The following is a 19,563-nucleotide window of genomic DNA, read 5'->3' as shown; positions in this document are numbered from 1 at the left end:
AAATCTGCTTTGTGAGGCCTTTAGCCAAATTGCAACGTTATCATAAAAAATAAAAGTACAACGAAAAACCAAAAAATAACGTAAACATTACTCCATCCCCATGTGTGTGCTTTGATGTATAGTTCGAGGGATACTCTTGTAATGACCTTATATTTGGTCATTAGAAGAGTATTTTGTAATGACCAAACTTACTAACTTACTAAACTTAAAAAAGTGATTAAAACTATATAGGTGAAACCTTTATTAATCAAAAAATTATGTGAGTTCTTAGTTTTGATGCATGTTTTTTTTGTAATCAAATCTTTTAGTTTCTGCATTACCAATTACCTATCAGAGGTGATCTAGGAAAATTGGCTGATTCCAGCTTCTGGACGGTTGATTTGTGCATTTCCATAATAAACAGCTTATTTGCTTCTCACTGAATCAGTGGCACGATTGGAGCATCTATTTTGGGTATGGCTCTACCTATTTAATAGTGAAAAATGCTGAAAAAACAATGTTATCAACTTGTTTTACTTACAGTAGTTTGTCTAGCAGCTCAGAACAAGGACCCATATGGTTTTGGACTAATATTGCATCCAAATTGTATCCATATTTGATATTGAACTTGGGGGTGTGCAGCTGCTGAATATGGTTTGTTTCTAGAGTCAGTTTTATGGGTAATCAGAAATACACCAAAAGCTTCCCAGAAGTCGGAATTCCAGCTGGGAAATTCAAGGCTTGCCAAGCAGTCCTGAATTTAAGATCAAGTATGACTGCAGTGTTCATAAAGCATAAAGAAGGTTCCAGGTATTGACCAACAGCACTTCTAGCAGTTTGTATGTTATGAAACCAGTGGCACATGTTGTATCGTACAAGATCAATTTGTGAACATATTCTTTCAGTGTTTAAATGCAAAAAATAGAGAGAAATACATTGTTATTGTTTTATATGGCTAACAGCAGTTAGCTTCACCACAATAAGCAAGCCCTAATCTTTTTTTGACTTGCAACTAGAATGGAGTCTACTCATGTCATTCCAGGATCTGAGCTCAGATGTTTTGACTCACATCTAATGCTGCATCACATCATTTTATACACCCAACAACAAAATTGGATTCTGAGGTCTGGGTTGCTTGGTGACCTCCAACTTTCCAACTGTAAATTCCATCTTCAGGGGTTGTTGAAGTTAATCAGGCAAGTTGCAACTCAAAAAAATTCAAATTTTCAAGTCTAAATGTAAAGCATCTGTATTGTTTTTTTAAAGGACTCAGAAAACTTGACTAGATCTCATTCAAAGTGTAAATTGCTGGTCAAACCTGAACTTGATTGGTCTTCACTGAAGACAGATTTTATAAAAACACACCATGTGATCTGTAAAACCCTTATTCTGTTTGTGAAACTTAAACTTTAAACTCAGGTGTCTCATCTTTGGTTTTTTGCAGATGCTGTGGTTCTGTTGGTATCTTTATGTCATGGCCTTCAGCATTCATTGCAGCAGTTTAAAGTCAAGTATGAAGTGTTTGAGAGAAGAGGTTCTCTAAGGAGTGTATTTTTTTCCCTAAAGGATTATGACATTTTTATAATCGAACTCGAAAGAAGAACAAGTTGACGCCAGCTAATCAACACAAAATTCCTCCCTTCACCACAGAGGACTTTGACAAACTTTTACAGAAATTGGCTGTTTTGGAGATGAAAATCCATTGACTAGAAGTGAATGTGGAGGTGAATATGGGGTACAGCGATGATCCAACTCTGCCTGTGATCCCAAACAGTGACAGCTCAATGACTCAGTCGGCAATCAGAACACTGAGAATAAACGTACCGGCAGACGCCCCTGGCATGTTTTAGGCACATGCCCAAAAAATCAGGGTGGACGACTCACTGGAAGATCTCAACGATTAAATAAATTAGAATGGCCAGAATTACAGAGAAATATCCCCGTTTCCCCTGGGAAAAGGAGACTTCGACAGTGAGCTGCTGTCACAACTGATAGGAGTGAGACAGCTGGAAATAATGGAAATCCCCTCCAGAACAGATTTGCTCCACTACAGAATGAAAACCAGGAAAATGATCCATCTTCTGAGAACAATTAAAGGTTTGAGAACAACCTTCATTCTAAACAGTCTTCTCCTAAATTGCCAGAGAAAAAGCGCCCCACCGGACCAAGAACCCTAATAGTGGGCAACACTGTGGATGGGATTAAAAACTTCTGCAACAAGAAAAACACAGAAGTTATGATTGGTACTAGTAACGTGGTCTCTGATATCTCAGAGAATATTCTTGCAATCACAGAAAAGCGCCTGTCTCTAGAAAACCTTATTATACACTGTGGAGCCATGGATGACGTGGCTAAGAAAAATTCAGAAGGACTGAAGGAGGATTTCTCTCGTCTTCTGAATATTGTTGGAGGTCTCAATATCAAGGTGTTTCTCAGCGGACCCTTTGCACCGATTGATGAGATTTTTTTGAGACTTCTGATGATCAATACAGGTCCTTCTCAAAATATTAGCATATTGTGATAAAGTTCATTATTTTCCATAATGTCATGATGAAAATTTAACATTCATATATTTTAGATTCATTGCACACTAACTGAAATATTTCAGGTGTTTTATTGTCTTAATACGGATGATTTTGGCATACAGCTCATGAAAACCCAAAATTCCTATCTCACAAAATTAGCATATTTCATCCGACCAATAAAAGAAAAGTGTTTTTAATACAAAAAACGTCAACCTTCAAATAATCATGTACAGTTATGCACTCAATACTTGGTCGTGAATGCTTTTGCAGAAATGACTGCTTCAATGCGGCGTGGCATGGAGGCAATCAGCCTGTGGCACTGCTGAGGTCTTATGGAGGCCCAGGATGCTTCGATAGCGGCCTTTAGCTCATCCAGAGTGTTGGGTCTTGAGTCTCTCAACGTTCTCTTCACAATATCCCACAGATTCTCTATGGGGTTCAGGTCAGAAGAGTTGGCAGGCCAATTGAGCACAGTGATACCATGGTCAGTAAACAATTTACCACTGGTTTTGGCACTGTGAGCAGGTGCCAGGTCGTGCTGAAAAATGAAATCTTCATCTCCATAAAGCTTTTCAGCAGATGGAAGCATGAAGTGCTCCAAAATCTCCTGATAGCTAGCTGCATTGACCCTGCCCTTGATAAAACACAGTGGACCAACACCAGCAGCTGACACGGCACCCCAGACCATCACTGACTGTGGGTACTTGACACTGGACTTCTGGCATTTTGGCATTTCCTTCTCCCCAGTCTTCTTCCAGACTCTGGCACCTTGATTTCCGAATGACATGCAGAATTTGCTTTCATCCGAAAAAGTACTTTGGACCACTGAGCAACATTCCAGTGCTGCTTCTCTGTAGCCCAGGTCAGGCACTTCTGCCGCTGTTTCTGGTTCAAAAGTGGCTTGACCTGGGGAATGCAGCACCTGTAGCCCATTTCCTGCACACGCCTGTGCACGGTGGCTCTGGATGTTTCTACTCCAGACTCAGTCCACTGCTTCCGCAGGTCCCCCAAGGTCTGGAATCGGCCCTTCTCCACAATCTTCCTCAGGGTTCGGTCACCTCTTCTCGTTGTGCAGCGTTTTCTGCCACACTTTTTCCTTCCCACAGAGGTGCCTTGATACAGCACTCTGGGAACAGCCTATTTGTTCAGAAATTTCTTTCTGTGTCTTACCCTCTTGCTTGAGGGTGTCAATAGTGGTCTTCTGGACAGCAGTCAGGTCGGCAGTCTTACCCATGATTGGGGTTTTGAGTGATGATCCAGGCTGGGAGTTTTAAAGGCCTTAGGAATCTTTTGCAGGTGTTTAGAGTTAACTCGTTGATTCAGATGATTAGGTTCATAGCTCGTTTAGAGACCCTTTTAATGATATGCTAATTTTGTGAGATAGGAATTTTGGGTTTTCATGAGCTGTATGCCAAAATCATCCGTATTAAGACAATAAAAGACCTGAAATATTTCAGTTAGTGTGCAATGAATCTAAAATATATGAATGTTAAATTTTCATCATGACATTATGGAAAATAATGAACTTTATCACAATATGCTAATATTTTGAGAAGGACCTGTACGTGGTTGAAAAAAAAAGTGCTACTACATCTGTGAACTTCATCGACAACTTTAATATTTTTTGGGAAAAAAGACAACTCTTCAAGCAAGATGGTTTCTGTTTGAACAAGTAGGGAGCCAGACGTCTCACATCTAATCTCTTCTATTCAGTAAATAATCCGCCAGCAGCTTCGACCTTCAGCAGAGAACATGGAGTATCAACAACAATGATAACGCTGCCTCCAACAGCTCCAGCAGAAACAACCTGCCAGTTGGCTGAGAAAGAGAGGTCATCACAAAACGTCTCCCTGTCGAAATCCACAGGAGAAGTGGACCCCCATTATATCCCCCTCCCCCCAAACCCCGACCCAGACCACACAGAACTCTCCCATCTCCCCAGTGAGCCCACGTTTTGTTTTACTGGATTCTGATAACATGAAAGGAACTCTTAAAATCGAGACCCAAATGGCTCTGACATCTTCTCCATTCAACACCCCCCGTGGCCGAGGCCCTGCTACTAAACCAACATCTTCCAAATGCCGCAAACCTCCACCACCTCCTAATCTATCTCCTCCTAATCAGGACCTTCAAATCACTTCTCTGTGATACAGTCTGGGCCCCAGTGGTAACTCTATCAGAAATGAACATGTCCAGGAAAAACTTGGGCCCCTAATAGGAGATAGTTGTAAAATGTCTGTGCTTTTATGTGACAGAAAGAAGAAAGCCAAAAAAAAGGATAAGAGACAGCAATAATGAATCAAAAAAAGCCATAAACTGTCAGGTACAACCAGACACAGAGTTAATATCAGCAACTAAGTCATATAAACTGGCTTTACTGAACATTAGATCTCTGTCAGGAAAATCATTTTTAATCAATGACTTCATTACTGACCACGATCTTGATGTTATGTTTTTAACAGAAACATGGTTACATGAATTTAATGAAGCTCCTATTCTGATAGAGTCGACAACTCCGAACTACAATTTTCTTTGTGAGAGCAGACAGCAAAGAAAAGGTGGAGGGGTGGCCACTTTGTTTAAAGATTTACTAAAGTGTAAAAAAGTATTTCTGGGCAAATTTGACTCTTTTGAATATGTGTCTCTCCAGGTAAAGAGCCTGGTCTGAACAATGTTCTTGAATATTTACAGGCCTCCTAAGTCCAAAACAAATTTTATCAGTGATTTTAATGAGCTTTTATCTGTGATATGTGTTGATTATGACTGTTTAATTATTGTGGGAGACTTCAACATTCACTTGGACAATCCTGAAGACAGAAGTGCAACAGATCTATGTGACACTTTTAGAAATTTTGGTTTGACTCAACATGTTAAACAGCAAACGCACAAACAGGGACATATTTAGGACTTGATCATCACTAAGGGTCTAAACATTTCCAAGGTGTCTGTAACTGATGTTGCTCTATCTGACCACTTTTCTGTTATTTTTGAAAGCATCATCTGCAATGGCTCAGTTTGCCAAAGAGACATGATAAGAAAACGCATCTTTAAGGATGGTGCAGCTGAAACCTTTAACCAGATTTACTCTTCTACCTCCACTTTGCCCTGTAACACTGTAGATGAGCTGGTAGAAAACTTCATTCTAAAATCTCGGACATCATTGATTCAATTGCTCTAATTAAAGTGAAAGTCGTTTCTGGGAAGAAAATGTCTCCATGGAGAAGTGCTCCACCAGTCAGAAGTGAAAAAAAGGAGTGTTGAAAAGCTGAACGCAGGTGGTGAAAGACTGGACTCCAGGTTCACTATATTATCTATAAAGAGAGACTATACAGATATAACCTACAACTGAAAAATGCAGGGGAATCCTTCTTTTCTGAGATCATCAGCAAAAACATTAACAATGCTCGTGCATTATTTGCCACGGTCGACAGGTTAACAAACCCTCCTGTAACTGTAGCATCTGAACTCCACTCTACCAGGGCCTGCAATGAATTTGCTAACTTCTACAAATAACCCTAAAGATCAGAGGGGCAGTCAGCACATCCATATCAACTCCAGTACCAATGCTGTTTCCAACTAGAACTGATTTTGACAAAATTTCCCAATTTCACCAAATAAACTACAAAAACTTAGAAGAAATTGTACAGCAACTAAGCTCTTCTTCCTGCTTTCTCGATGTTTTACCCACAGCTTTTCTTAAGAAAGCTTTGCCTGTAATAACATCTAATTTAACACAAATAATAAACACGTCCCTTTTGTCAGGTGTTTTCCTCCAGGCCCTAAAAACAGCAATTATCAAACTTCTATTGAAAAAGAGCAACTTGGACAAGCTGCTACTACAGAACTACAGGCCTATATCAAACCTCCCCTTCATCAGCAAGATTATTGAAAAAGTTGCGATTCAGCAGTTAAACAACTTCCTAACAACGACCAACCGCTTCGATGTCTTCCAGTCAGGCTTCCTGCTCACCACAGTACAGAGACTGCTCTTGTCAAGGTGTTCAATGATATCCGTATAAATGCATACTATGGAAGAACCACAGTGCTGGTATTATTGGACCTTAGTGCAGCATTTGACACTGTTGATCATTTTATTAGAGCGCCTGGAAAACTGGGTTGGCCTTTCTGGTACAGCACTCAATTGGTTTAAATCCTACTTGAAGGACAGGGACTTTTTTTGTCAGTAGGTAACTGACCACAAAAATGCCACATGTGGCGTTCCCCAAGGGTCCATCTTAGGGCCCCTTCTATTCAATATCTACATGCTCCCCCTAACTCAGATTTTAATAAACAACAACGTAAGTTATCATAGCTATGCAGACGACACACAGCTATACGTTACGATGTCACCAGGTGACTATGAACCCATTCAAGTGCTGGGTAAATGCTTAGAAGAAATCAATGCATGGATGGGCCTAAATGTTCTTCAGCTGAATCAAAACAAAACTAAAGTAATAATCTTTGGACCAAAGGAAGAACGTTTAAAAGTTAGCACACAGCTTCATTAATACAGGTAGAAACCACCAGTCAGGCTCGAAACCTGGGTGTAGTGATGGACTCGGACCTGAACCTTCAGAAGCACATAAAGACAGTAACAAGGTTGGCTTTCTATCACCTAAAGAACATCTCCAGGATTAAAGCACTAATGTCTCAGCAGGACCTTGAAAATCTAATTCATGCGTTCATCTTTAGTAGAATTGATCACTGCAATGGTGTCTTCACAGGTCTGCCTAAAAAGTCGATCAGACAGCTGCAGTTGATCCAGAACGCTGCTGCCCGCATCCTCACTAGAACTAAGAAAGTGGAGCACATCACCCCGGTTCTAAAGTCCCTACACTGGCTCCCTGTAGCTCAGAGAATAGACTTTAAAATACTTCTGTTAGTCTATAAATCACTGAATGGCTTAGCACCAAAATACATTACAGACTTGTCAGTGTATCAACCACCCAGACCTCTCAGGTCTTCTGGCTCAAATCTACTCTGCATACCCAGAACCAGAATCAAACATGGAGAAGCAGCTTTTAGTTCTTATGCTCCACTAATCTGGAATAAACTCCCAGAAAAGTGTAAAAGCACCAAAACCGTAAGTTGCTTTAAATCAAGAGAAAAAACGTATTTGTTTATAGTGGACAATTTTCCTTTCATTTTCTTATCCATCATTCTATTCTCCTTTTTTTTAATTACCTCTGTTGTTTGATTTTCTATATCATTGTAATGTTTTTCGTTTATGTACAGTGCCTTGAGTGCCTTGTTGCCTAAAAGCGCTATATAAATAAACTTGACTTGACTAATTTAGAGCCTGTGGTTTTCAATCAGAACAAGATAGACTGGTTCCTCCAGGAACAGACTTCCTTTAGCAGGGGAGATCAAGACACTTGGTGTGTGGTTATCAGGTAATGGCAGGATGGACTAGGACATGGACAGATGGTCTGGGGCCTTGTAAGCCATACGCAGGCACTGTTTTGACGCCTGTTTTGGTGAGGATAGAGCTGAGCCAAAAAGTAAAGCTTTTGATTCACTTTTACGTATGTCAAGAGATATGGATCGTGATGCTAAGAACAAGATCCCCGATTCAGGTGGGTAACATTAGCTTCCACCATAGGGTGGCTGGACTTAACCTTAAAGATAAAGTGAGAAGCTTCCTCATTATTCAGGGAGACCTCAAAGTAGATTTGGGCCCAAGGTTTCCCAGCAGACGATTACCTGAATCATCACACTGCCTCTACAAGCTTGCCTTCTTCCCATTGCGCATCCTGATGCCACGTCTTACCCAGATAAATGAGAGAAACATAAACATGATGTAAAAGAAAACAGAATTCATCTGATCAGGCTACCATCTTCTGTTGCTCCTGGGTCTAGTTCTGATGCTCAGGTTGGCATAGGCACTCTGACTGGTCCATGCTTTGCAGGCCCATACCCAGTAAACTTCTATGCACTTCTATTCTTTCTACCAAAAAAAGATTATATTCCTTAGCAACTTGAACCACAATAGCTCATCTGTTAGATTAGACCACACGGGCCAGCATTTGCTTCTTATATCTCATTATCTAAGTTTCTTGAAAGGGGCTTTATAGGAAGCTATAGTAGTGGGTGGGATATTCTGTAGCAATCTGTTTTGCAGTGGGTCTGAAGAGGCCTCAGAATGGAGAAACACTGCTGTTGAGTAACTGTCTTGTGAAGAGAATGGTCATGGTTTACTTAATGAACCATCCTTTGCACAATCAGCTCTAGCGGATCCAGAATACCAAGGTTATTTATTGGCTTGTTTAGCTTTTTAACTCTCTGGCCCAATAAATGATTGCAAGAGAGATTATGTTCTCCAAATCAGATTTATGTACAGAGTTGCCAACTTGTGTGTGGTGCTTGGATTGAGACTGGAAGGGAGGTGGGGTCAGTTTTTGAATAATATAGACTGATACCTATCAATTATTCAAAAATACTTTTTCATGAAAACAGTTTAACAAGCGATATAGTCAAAATGTTGTGGTTTACATTAAGAAATTAATGCCATTGCTAAGATGCATGTCTTTATTTGCTCTTTAACATAATTCTCAAGGTGCTCTATGAACCTTGCCAACTGACTGCTCCACACATATAGCTTTCCTTATCTGGGCAGAGTGAGAGAGTGAAAACAGAAGGAAAAACTTGAGTTTCCAACACGGAACTTGTAAAATGTATGCAATCTTTTCCAAAAAGCACTGAAGGACCTAACTATTCTCAAGAAATTGTCTGTTGTTACTACGTTCCTGTCTTTATTCCTTCCTTTGACCACTTTTGATAGATACTGACCACTCCTGAGGTGGAACACAACTCAAGAGGTGTAGTTTTAGAGATGCTCTGACCCAGTCATCAAGCCATCTAAATTTTCCCTTTCAAATTCTTTCACTTCCACTTTCTTCTCCTAACTCTTTGAGGACAAGTATTTACTTCTACCTAACAACAAGCGCAATGATGAGAAGTATGATATTGTAGTATTGCTTACTTTGCCCGTCAGCGTAAAAAACCTATATATATATGTACACAGGGGTTTAATTTTTATTCCAGTCCTCCTCTTTTGATGAGCAGATGGGAAAGCAGAGTCTGCGGCCTGAAGACCAACCCCTTGCATCACACACAGCCCCGAGGCTGTTCCGAAGCGTAGCTCTGCTGCGGAGGGAGGAAGCTGCTCTAACAGCGGAAGATGGCGATTGCATGGAGGCTGCGAAGGAACCAGCGGAGCTGATAAACCGTGGAGGAGGAGAGGACATATACACACCCAGAGCCCTGAAAAGATCTCAGCTGAAACAAGGGTATGAACCGGGCTTTTCCATTGTTACACCGTAAAGTTAACATTTCAGCGGAGAACCCTGGCAGACCAAGGCAGCACACAGTCCCTCTGCTGAGGCTAATATTAGCAAAGATCATGAACAGAAGACAAGAATTGTTTTGGCATCTAGCTGATGCTAACTGTTGATGTCATGTCGGCCTACCAGAGGATTTAATAGATGTCTATAATCTGCCAGATAATCGTAAAATGGAGAAGAGATAAGATTCAAAGCTCGTCAGTTGAAGATGAACTGGCACATGTAACTGCTGTTAGCCTGGATGCTGCTGATAGGTTGGCTAGCGTTAGCATATGTTAGCAAACCAGGAGAAAACGTTTAATTCGTCGAGTTAACTGGTCGTTTTCAAACCGATAAGCCGTGTTTTCGTGTATGAAGAAATATGCACAATCTCCTAACCTTATTACAATTTTAAAATGTCTTGGAGGCGCTAGATAGCTTTTAGAAATAGTTAGCCTTAGCAATCCTGTGATTCATTTATTATGTGGAGGCTAAAGATAGCTAGCTAGACGTAGCTAATGGAATAAACTCGGACGAAGCCGAACAGTTCGAAGACAGAGCATCATCGACGTATAATTTATTGATCAGTTATACTAGTTTTGTCACAAAAGAATAACTCTGGTCACACCTTTTATAGCATAGTTGGGCTTTTTAAGCAGGAGCATATATGTTTCACTCATATCAGGCTTCGTCGTCATTATGTTTCAGGAAGAACCAAACAAAGCAGGTAAATCCCCCTTGGTTAGTAGAGCAAATGATAAATTGACTTAGCACTGTATGATCTTTACTAATGCTGATCATGTTCAAGGGCATTATTGTTTAGGTCATGTCTAAATGTCTTCACGTGTCTCAACAGACAATAATGTCCCTTTCCCCCGACAATGAAGATGGATACTTTGTTGCCATGGATACAGAGGATGAGGGTGCAGAGACTGTGCTAACAGACAAAGTGGAGGCAAAGATGGGGTCCTGTTGTCAAGAAGGGATCATGGACACAGGTGCCAAAGGGAAGGGAAGAACTATGGCTGAGTTGCCAGAGGAAGTCCTCGAATATATTTTATCCTTCCTCTCACCTTACCAGGAGCACAAGACCGCTGCACTTGTGTGTAAGCAGTGGTATCGTCTTATTAAAGGTAAGTGGTTTTAATTTAAGTAACTGTTTACATAAGTGTTTCAGTGTTAATATTGTTAGTGTTACAGCATGTGCTTGGGTCATGTAGGAATAACATTGTTAAGGTGTGTTTACATTTCACCGATAAGCCAGTTACCATAACTTTGCCGTGTTCTTTGCTCTGTTTCCTCACTACATTTTTTTCTGAAACAGGTGTCGCTTACCAGTGTTACCATGGTTTTTTGAGAGCTGTCCAGGAGGGAAATATCCAATGGGAAAGCCGGACGTATCCATATCCCGGAACCCCCATCACTCAGCGCTTTTCACACAGTCAGTAATCGCTGCTTTACATCAGTGATACTGGTCAAACAATCTTTTTCTCACTTCGCCCCAAGTCCTTTACAAAGTCACCATATCAAAAAGAAGTGACATATTTATTGATTTCAAAGACGGGAGAGAATTACCTTAAATGACATGCATTACTTCTGAATATGATGTGTGGACTTTACAGCGAACAATTATTTATTCATACTTGTTTAACCATTTCAAACGATGTCACATTACAACCACAATAGTTACTTTTTCAGGACTTTATGTGATAATCCAACATAAAATAACATATATTTGTCATGTGGAAGAACAAGAATACATGGTTTTCAAAATCTTTTCCAAATAAAAATCTGAAAAGTGTGAGTTGATTTTGTATTCTGTCAGTAATCACTAGAAACGCCCCGGGGACGTTGAGTTTTTGTTTCATCAACTTTGCAAATGTGATGTAGGTATAATCTGACATAGTTACATGTTCTTCTCTGCAAAATACCTCAAGCTCAGTCAGATCGGAGGGAGAGCCTCTGTTAACATCCATTTTTAAGTCTTGCCAGAAATATTCATTTGAATGTAGGTTTTGACTTTGGTTGGGCCATTCTAACACCTGAAAATGTTTTGAGCTAAACCCCTACTCACACTAATTGTCTTCCGCTTATTCAGGATCGGGTCGCAGGGGACAGCAGACTAAGTTGAGTTGAGCCCTCTCCTTAGACACCTCCTCCAGCTCCTCTGGGGGAAGCCCAAGGCGTTCCCAGGCCAGCCGAGAGACATAGTCCCTCCAGCGTGTCCTGGGCCGTCTTCTGAGCCACCTTCTGAGCCACCTTGCAGTGGGTCGTGCCTGAAACACCTAGATTGTGAGGCATCCAAAACAGATGCCCAAGCCACCTCAACTGACTCCTCTCGATGTGGAGGACTAGCGGCTCTACTCCAAGTTCCTCCTGGGTGGCTGAGCTCCTCACCCTATCTCTAAGGGAGTGCCTGGCCACCCTGCAGAGGAAGCTCATTTCAGCCGCTTGTATCCGGGCTCTCGTTCTTTTAGTCACGACTAAACGTTCGTGCCCATAGGTGAGGGTAGGAATGTAGACCGACCAGTAAATCGTGAGCTTCACTTTTCGACTCATCTCTCTCTTCATCACAACGAACTGGAACATTACTGCAGCGGCTGCGCTGATCCGTCTGTCAATCTCCTGCTCCATTCTCCCCTCGCTAAGCATTTGGAGATCAGGTCGTCAAGGTCTCCACATTTGACCACCGCCCGATCCTCTTACCACCATGGTTCCCCCTGCATGTGGTGGGCCCACTGGGAGATGTCCTTGCGTCTCTTGTTCGGGCTTGGTAAAACCGTTGTTGTAACTCCGGCTGTATTGTGATTATGGTCCTGCTGTAAGGCAAGCCCCTGCCCGAATTTCAAGTCTTTTGGAGTCTCTAACTTGTTTTCTTCCTGAATTGCTCTTTATTGTTTCCATCTATCTTCCAATCTGAGCATCTACCCTGTCTCTCTTGAAGAAAAGCATCTCCACAGTGACACATGGTTTTTACCTAAAAAAAAACCAATTAGATTTTGGTCTATTTTGACAACCAGCACCTTAAACGTGTTTACTGTGTCTCCTAAATGGCTTGTGCCAAACTGCAGACAAGGCTTCTTATGGCTTTCTTTCAACAATGCTTTTCTTCTTTCCACTCTTTTGTAGATGCCAGATTGTTGGAGTGCACAACTGATAGTTGTTCTGTCAACCGATCTCTACTGCTCCTCCTGAGTTACTCTTTACCTTTTGGCTCTTCCACTGATTAATACTCTCCTTTCCCAGCCTGTCAGTTTAGGTAGACGACCGTGTCTTGTTAGGTTTGCACTTGTGCCATATTGCTTCTATTTTCAGATAATGGATTGAACTGAGAATGTTAAAATCTTGATATACTGTTTTATACAATAATCCTGCTTTAAGCTTTTCCACAGTCTTATCCCCATCCTGCCTGCTGTGTTCCTTTGTCTGTTGATGCTGTTTGTTCATAAATGTTTTCTAACAAACCCCGGAGGCCTTTAAAGAACTGCTGGATTTATACTGAAATTAAATTACACTCTGGAGGATTATATTCACTAACTAGGTGACTTCTGAAGTCGCCAAATTGCATAGATATTTATTTAGGGGTATTAGAGTATAGGTGATTGAATATAAAGCACACTTTTCAGATTTTTTATTAGTTTAAAACTTTGAGTTTCCTTTTCCTGCCACTTCCCAGTTCTGCACTTAGTTGTGTTGGTCTCTAACATGTAGGTTTATGTTTGTAAAATAGCAAAATGTGAAAAAGGAATATGGACTTATGCAAGGGTCTGTATGCAGCGACTCTGTAATTATTGCTAAATTGTGCGGCATTAATCTTTGTTTTTGCATATTGCAGGTGCGTGCTATTATGACTCAAATCAGTCCATGTATGTTTTCGGGGGCTGCACTCAGAGTAGCTGCAATGCTGCCTTTAATGACCTATGGAGACTGGACCTCAACAGTAAAGAGTGGATCCGCCCTTTAGCCTCAGGTGAGAACCTTGCAGCCGAGCATACAAAAATATAAACTCCAAACTGTGTAACAGCTTCATTTGCACTGTATTGTGTTTTTATCTTTAGGGTGAGTGTGCAGTATAAAACAAATTATATTCTTCCTAAACATTTTTATGTGTTGAACCATTTTCTTTTTACAGTTGAGCATCATCATGAGGAAAATGTTAGTTATATTTATGTTTATTTTTTTTCCACAGGCTCCTATCCATCTCCAAAAGCCGGAGCGACCTTAGTGATGCACAAAGATCTGTTGGTGCTGTTTGGAGGCTGGACGCGACCCAGCCCTTATCCACTTCACCAACCAGAGAGGTTTTTTGATGAAATCCACACCTATTCACCTTCAAAAAATTGGTGAGATGGACTCCAGAGACATTCAGAGGGTGTGGTTTAGTCAAAGGATGGGAAAGTTGAACTACTCATCATTATTTTCTCTTGTGTGGTTTTTTCACTTCTGTTTTCCCAGGTGGAACTGTATAGTAACAACACATGGACCTCCACCTATGGCAGGCCACTCATCGTCTGTAATTGGGAACTCCATGATAGTGTTCGGGGGATCGTTAGGAGCACGTCAGATGTATGATCATTTTATGGATTACACTTTAATACACTGGAAAGTCAGCAGTATGCATTTCATTTAAATGTATACCGCAGATCAATACTAAAGTTCTAGTGAAAAAATGTGGTTGGGGAGAAATATTGTAGCGCATCAGACTAACATTAGAAAGCCTTCCTAAAACTTAAGGTAAATGGCTCGACCCAAACAATATAGATGAACTAATAAATCTAGTTTTTAGATCTAGCTACATCACAGTGTAACATTAAGCGCTGCTTTTTAATATTTTTGCTCTGCATAGATGCATCCTCATTTTTGTCAGTACCCTGATTTTATAGAAAAGGGAGCGGGCTGGGTAAGTTCTCTGAAGTCTGGTCACTTGGATTTCCTCCACCTCTGTTATCGCAAAATGCCCCTACAAGCCTTTTATAGGAAAAATCAAGGAAAAGTTCATGAGTGAAAATGATACCATTCGCGGTCAACTCTTTATGTTGTATATTTGTTCAATGGTTTTGATCAGGAGCAATGAGGTCTGGGTTCTGGATCTGGAGCAGTGGTCCTGGTTCAAACCGTCCACATCAGGTCCATCACCTCACCCACGAGGAGGCCAGTCACAGGTAAGAAAGTTTATTTTTCTTTAAGCTGAGTTTATTTTTTGGTTCTTGTTTGAGTTCATATTTAGGTTATTTTTTGTTTGTTTGTGTTTTGTGTATATTTTGTAAATTATTCATACAGACTGTATTTTTTTTATCTTTCAGATTGTAATTGATGATAAGACGCTGCTTATATTGGGAGGCTGTGGTGGTCCTAATGCAGTAAGTTTCTTTACTATCCAGTTTTTTTTTTCCCCCACTAACAACTGTACACTGACAATAAAAACACATTATTTAGAAAAATACATAGCTCCTTTCGTGTTTGCGCTTTTTCAAGCTAAGAGAAAGAAGATGACAGAAATTTCAGCCACATTTGCCATGGTCTGAAAATATGCCTCTAAATTTGGAAACTAACTCAGAACTGCCCTCTAGTGGATGCCGTGGCTAACAGCAGTGCTAATCTATTAAACGTTTTGAAGACATGAGGGCAGTGATGCTTGACAACGTTAAAAATCGGTGGACCTATTTACATACAGTAGCCCTTTAGCCTTTATGGCTGGCAATCAAAAAGCTAATTTTGCTGGAAACATTTTTAGAAATTGGTTTATTTTTGTTATTTATCACTCATAATGTAATCTGGCCTTTCAAGTCTGCCATGGTCTTCTCTTCTTTGAGTTAAAATGATAATATTTTAAGAAGTATTTTGGGCCCTTGCCTCTAGAGTAGCTTGAAGAATATAAAAACAGGTCATATTTTAATCTATTCCATCTTGTTGGGAATCACAGCTTCTTAAAGATGCCTGGCTCCTTCACATGGAAAGCCCTGCGTGGAAATGGCAGCAGCTGCAGGTAGAGAATGAGGACCATGGAGCCCCTGAGTTATGGTGCCACCCAGCTTGCAAAGTAAGTTTTTGACCCATTTGTAGACTCCGGGTCCATTCCCCCATTGCCAAATCACTCCATTCTTTGTACCGACACGTTGTTGTTTTGTCCCTTCCTACTTTCATTTTGCACCTGTAAACAAACCATTTACTAACAACACTACAAATATTAACAATAGGTTCAAGTCACTTGGTAGTTAAATATTTTTATGAATTTTGGTGATAAAGAGTAATAGAGACTTAAATACCACCTGTAATGTAAATCATCTTTATATTATTTTCTTTAATTAGACCATGTTTCTTTTGACTGTGGTTCTGATCCCCTTTTGGGAAAGCTGGCTCTTTCTGCATTTTGAAATTATGACCCCAGATCAAACTAAAATAATAGTGTCCTTCTGCTGGTAGATATTTCCTATTGGAGTTAGATAACAGCATTTTTTCTGTATACTGAGTAGATTAATAGCTTGAGTAGATTATAGAATATTCCTCTTCAACTTCAGTTGCCTTAATGGACATAAAATATTCTCATGGTCGATACAGAACATCTTGGTTCCATTTCTTACCTCTAAAAGTTGGATATAAAACAACCAAAATAAAAGTAATGAAGTGGTGAAGGAATGAAATGACCAGCGTACTGCAGCCGTTAGTCCTGACATGTGTGTTCAATTTGTGATTTTTCAACTTTGTGTTTTCACTGCTAGGTGGGTCAGTGTGTGGTGGTTTTCTCACAGGCTCCTTCTGGCCGTGCACCTCTTAGTCCAAGTCTTAACTCGCGACCTTCCCCCATAAGTGCCACACCCGCCCCTTTGGGGCCGGAGCCCCCCTCTCTGCGGTCTCAATCTCCTATTCGAAGCGGGGCCGCTGGTGTTGTCCTGGGAGCTGCCGAAGAGGCTCCGTGCGTAAATGGTCGATGGGGCACACTAAGACCTCGACCTTCAGCCAGAGGAAGCGCCAGAAATGGAAGCCCATCCTCGTCCCAGCAGCCGTCTCCTTCACAAGGCCCTGACAGCCCCCCTCTCCCTCCGCTTCCCTCTCTAATAAACGGATCTTCCCCTTCTCCTCGGACCAGCCCGGCCCAGGGGTGCTCTCCTCCCTCCCGTCCTCATTTGCCTGGTTCCACAGACTATGGGTGGGAGTCTCCGCTATCTGCTGCTCCTCACCAGGAGGTCCCAAATACTAATGGACTGCATACCCCCCCCTCAGGCTCCCCTCTCACGCCACCAGGAGCGGTGTCCCCCGCTGCCCTACGAAGAGGACTGGAGGCAGTGAAAAATAAATCTTCCTCATCTTTACCATCGTCTTCCCTTCAAACACATGGGGCTTCTTCTATGGGCGGCAGTGGTGGGGGAGGAGTAACCGGCCCCTCAGGAACCCCACCATCATCCTCATCCAGCCCTCCACAAGCCGCCGTAGCTGATGGACACGCTATTCCACCCATAGCACGGCGCCTTGGCCACCACCCGCCTCAGAGCCTGAATGTAGGCAAACCTCTGTATCAGTCCCTAAACTGCAAGCCCATGCAGATGTACGTGCTGGACATTTCCCTGGCCAAATCCGCAGGCGTTGTGTCCTGGAAAGTTTACGGTAATGGGACGCCCGCAGCGGTCATGGGGCCTCCGGAGACCAGCCTTCACACTGTGGTGCAGGGCAGAGGGGAACTCATTATTTTTGGGGGCCTCATGGACAAGAAACAAAATGCTAAGTACTACCCTAAAACCAACGCTTTGTACTTTGTACGAGCTAAAAGGTAATGCATCTTCAGACGGGACTGGAAAGACGGATGTTATACTCTGCAACAACATAAGGGAACTAACACACAAGGCCTTTTACCTGTAGGACGGATTATAAGAGAAGAACTTTATCAGTGCTAGATGTTTCACTTGAATTTCACTGTTGTCCCTTCTGCCTACTGATCGCATTCATAGGGAAACACTTTAACTACACTGACAAAATATTTGCTTGAATGAAAATTATCTGTGTGCGAGTGTGCTTGGAGAGGACCAGACATTTTTATCGCCCCCTGATGGTGAACAACCAAACAAAACATTTATTTGTGTGAGTGTGTGTATATGTATGTCACCCCTTCTGAACTCTTAAAAAGAAGAAAACTGGAAGTGTTGATGACTACCTTGCTTTTTCTATCTCTCTAAAAGCCTGCAATGTTTACATAGAAACAGCGTGTGTGTGTGTGTGTGCGTGTTTGTGTGCATGATGGTGGTTAAAAATTGTTGACTAATGTGTGTCGGGGGGCCGCGATGGCTGAGCGATGTGGCATTGTACTATAAACATAGTTGAACAATAAAGGCCTCCGTGTCTGCTCTGTGGCAGTGTTTGTTCTTGTCGGGTGTGAAGATAATACGGCTGCTTTTCAATTAAACAAAGAATCGTTTTGTTGGTTGTAATGATCATTTGATGTTCTGCAGAGAAATTGTGGTATTATCTGTAAGGCTCTTTGCTCTACGCATCACTTTTCCTTGCCTTCAACATCACAACCTAGCTTTCATGTAGCAAATTGTTTTACCAGAGTTTTGATTTCCTTTATCCCATTCCCAACATATGTAATAAAACAAAATTAAAACAAACTGGTCCAGTTCATAGGTTTATCAACTTTGGTTCAAATCAATCCAGTTCATTCTATTCAAATCAGATACAGGTCCTTCTCAAAATATTAGCATATTGTGATAAAGTTCATTATTTTCCATAATGTAATGATGAAAATTTAACATTCATATATTTTAGATTCATTGCACACTAACTGAAATATTTCAGGTCTTTTATTGTCTTAATACGGATGATTTTGGCATACAGCTCATGAAAACCCAAAATTCCTATCTCACAAAATTAGCATATCATTAAAAGGGTCTCTAAACGAGCTATGAACCTAATCATCTGAATCAACGAGTTAACTCTAAACACCTGCAAAAGATTCCTGAGGCCTTTAAAACTCCCAGCCTGGTTCATCACTCAAAACCCCAATCATGGGTAAGACTGCTGACCTGACTGCTGTCCAGAAGGCCACTATTGACACCCTCAAGCAAGAGGGTAAGACACAGAAAGAAATTTCTGAACGAATAGGCTGTTCCCAGAGTGCTGTATCAAGGCACCTCAGTGGGAAGGAAAAAGTGTGGCAGAAAACGCTGCACAACGAGAAGAGGTAACCGGACCCTGAGGAAGATTGTGGAGAAGGGCCGATTCCAGACCTTGGGGGACCTGCAGAAGCAGTGGACTGAGTCTGGAGTAGAAACATCCAGAGCCACCGTGCACAGGCGTGTGCAGGAAATGGGCTACAGGTGCCGCATTCCCCAGGTCAAGCCACTTTTGAACCAGAAACAGCGGCAGAAGCGCCTGACCTGGGCTACAGAGAAGCAGCACTGGACTGTTGCTCAGTGGTCCAAAGTACTTTTTTCAGATGAAAGCAAATTCTGCATGTCATTCAGAAATCAAGGTGCCAGAGTCTGGAGGAAGACTGGGGAGAAGGAAATGCCGGAAGTCCAGTGTCAAGTACCCACAGTCAGTGATGGTCTGGGGTGCCGTGTCAGCTGCTGGTGTTGGTCCACTGTGTTTTATCAAGGGCAGGGTCAATGCAGCTAGCTATCAGGAGATTTTGGAGCACTTCATGCTTCCATCTGCTGAAAAGCTTTATGGAGATGAAGATTTCATTTTTCAGCACGACCTGGCACCTGCTCACAGTGCCAAAACCACTGGTAAATGGTTTACTG

General features: G+C 41.6%; 1 protein-coding gene across 1 annotated transcript; it reads left to right on the top strand.

The window, feature by feature from the left end:
• The first annotated feature begins 9,569 nt into the window (after nucleotides 1-9,569).
• On the top strand, nucleotides 9,570-18,166 carry fbxo42 (F-box protein 42). The gene is made up of 10 exons (XM_047348589.1): nucleotides 9,570-9,793; nucleotides 10,683-10,959; nucleotides 11,151-11,267; nucleotides 13,662-13,796; nucleotides 14,016-14,169; nucleotides 14,282-14,392; nucleotides 14,892-14,988; nucleotides 15,130-15,186; nucleotides 15,750-15,866; nucleotides 16,546-18,166. The coding sequence occupies exons 2-10, from the start codon at nucleotides 10,689-10,691 to the stop codon at nucleotides 17,593-17,595; spliced, it is 2,109 nt and encodes a 702-aa protein (XP_047204545.1). The 5' UTR covers nucleotides 9,570-9,793; nucleotides 10,683-10,688; the 3' UTR covers nucleotides 17,596-18,166.
• Nucleotides 18,167-19,563: the final 1,397 nt, after the last annotated feature.

Source organism: Girardinichthys multiradiatus, chromosome 20 (genome assembly GCF_021462225.1).
Source record: "Girardinichthys multiradiatus isolate DD_20200921_A chromosome 20, DD_fGirMul_XY1, whole genome shotgun sequence".
Lineage (NCBI taxonomy): Eukaryota > Metazoa > Chordata > Actinopteri > Cyprinodontiformes > Goodeidae > Girardinichthys > Girardinichthys multiradiatus.
This window is presented reverse-complemented; position numbering and strand designations above follow the sequence as displayed.

Excerpts from the sequence above, each read along its gene's own strand:
- fbxo42 (XM_047348589.1), top strand. The coding sequence starts at position 10,689 with ATGTCCCTTTCCCCCGACAATGAAGATGGATACTTTGTTGCCATGGAT. Across the intron at positions 14,170-14,281 it reads TATTCACCTTCAAAAAATTG|GTGGAACTGTATAGTAACAA; the intron begins GTGAGATGGACT and ends CTGTTTTCCCAG. Across the intron at positions 14,393-14,891 it reads TCGTTAGGAGCACGTCAGAT|GAGCAATGAGGTCTGGGTTC; the intron begins GTATGATCATTT and ends GGTTTTGATCAG.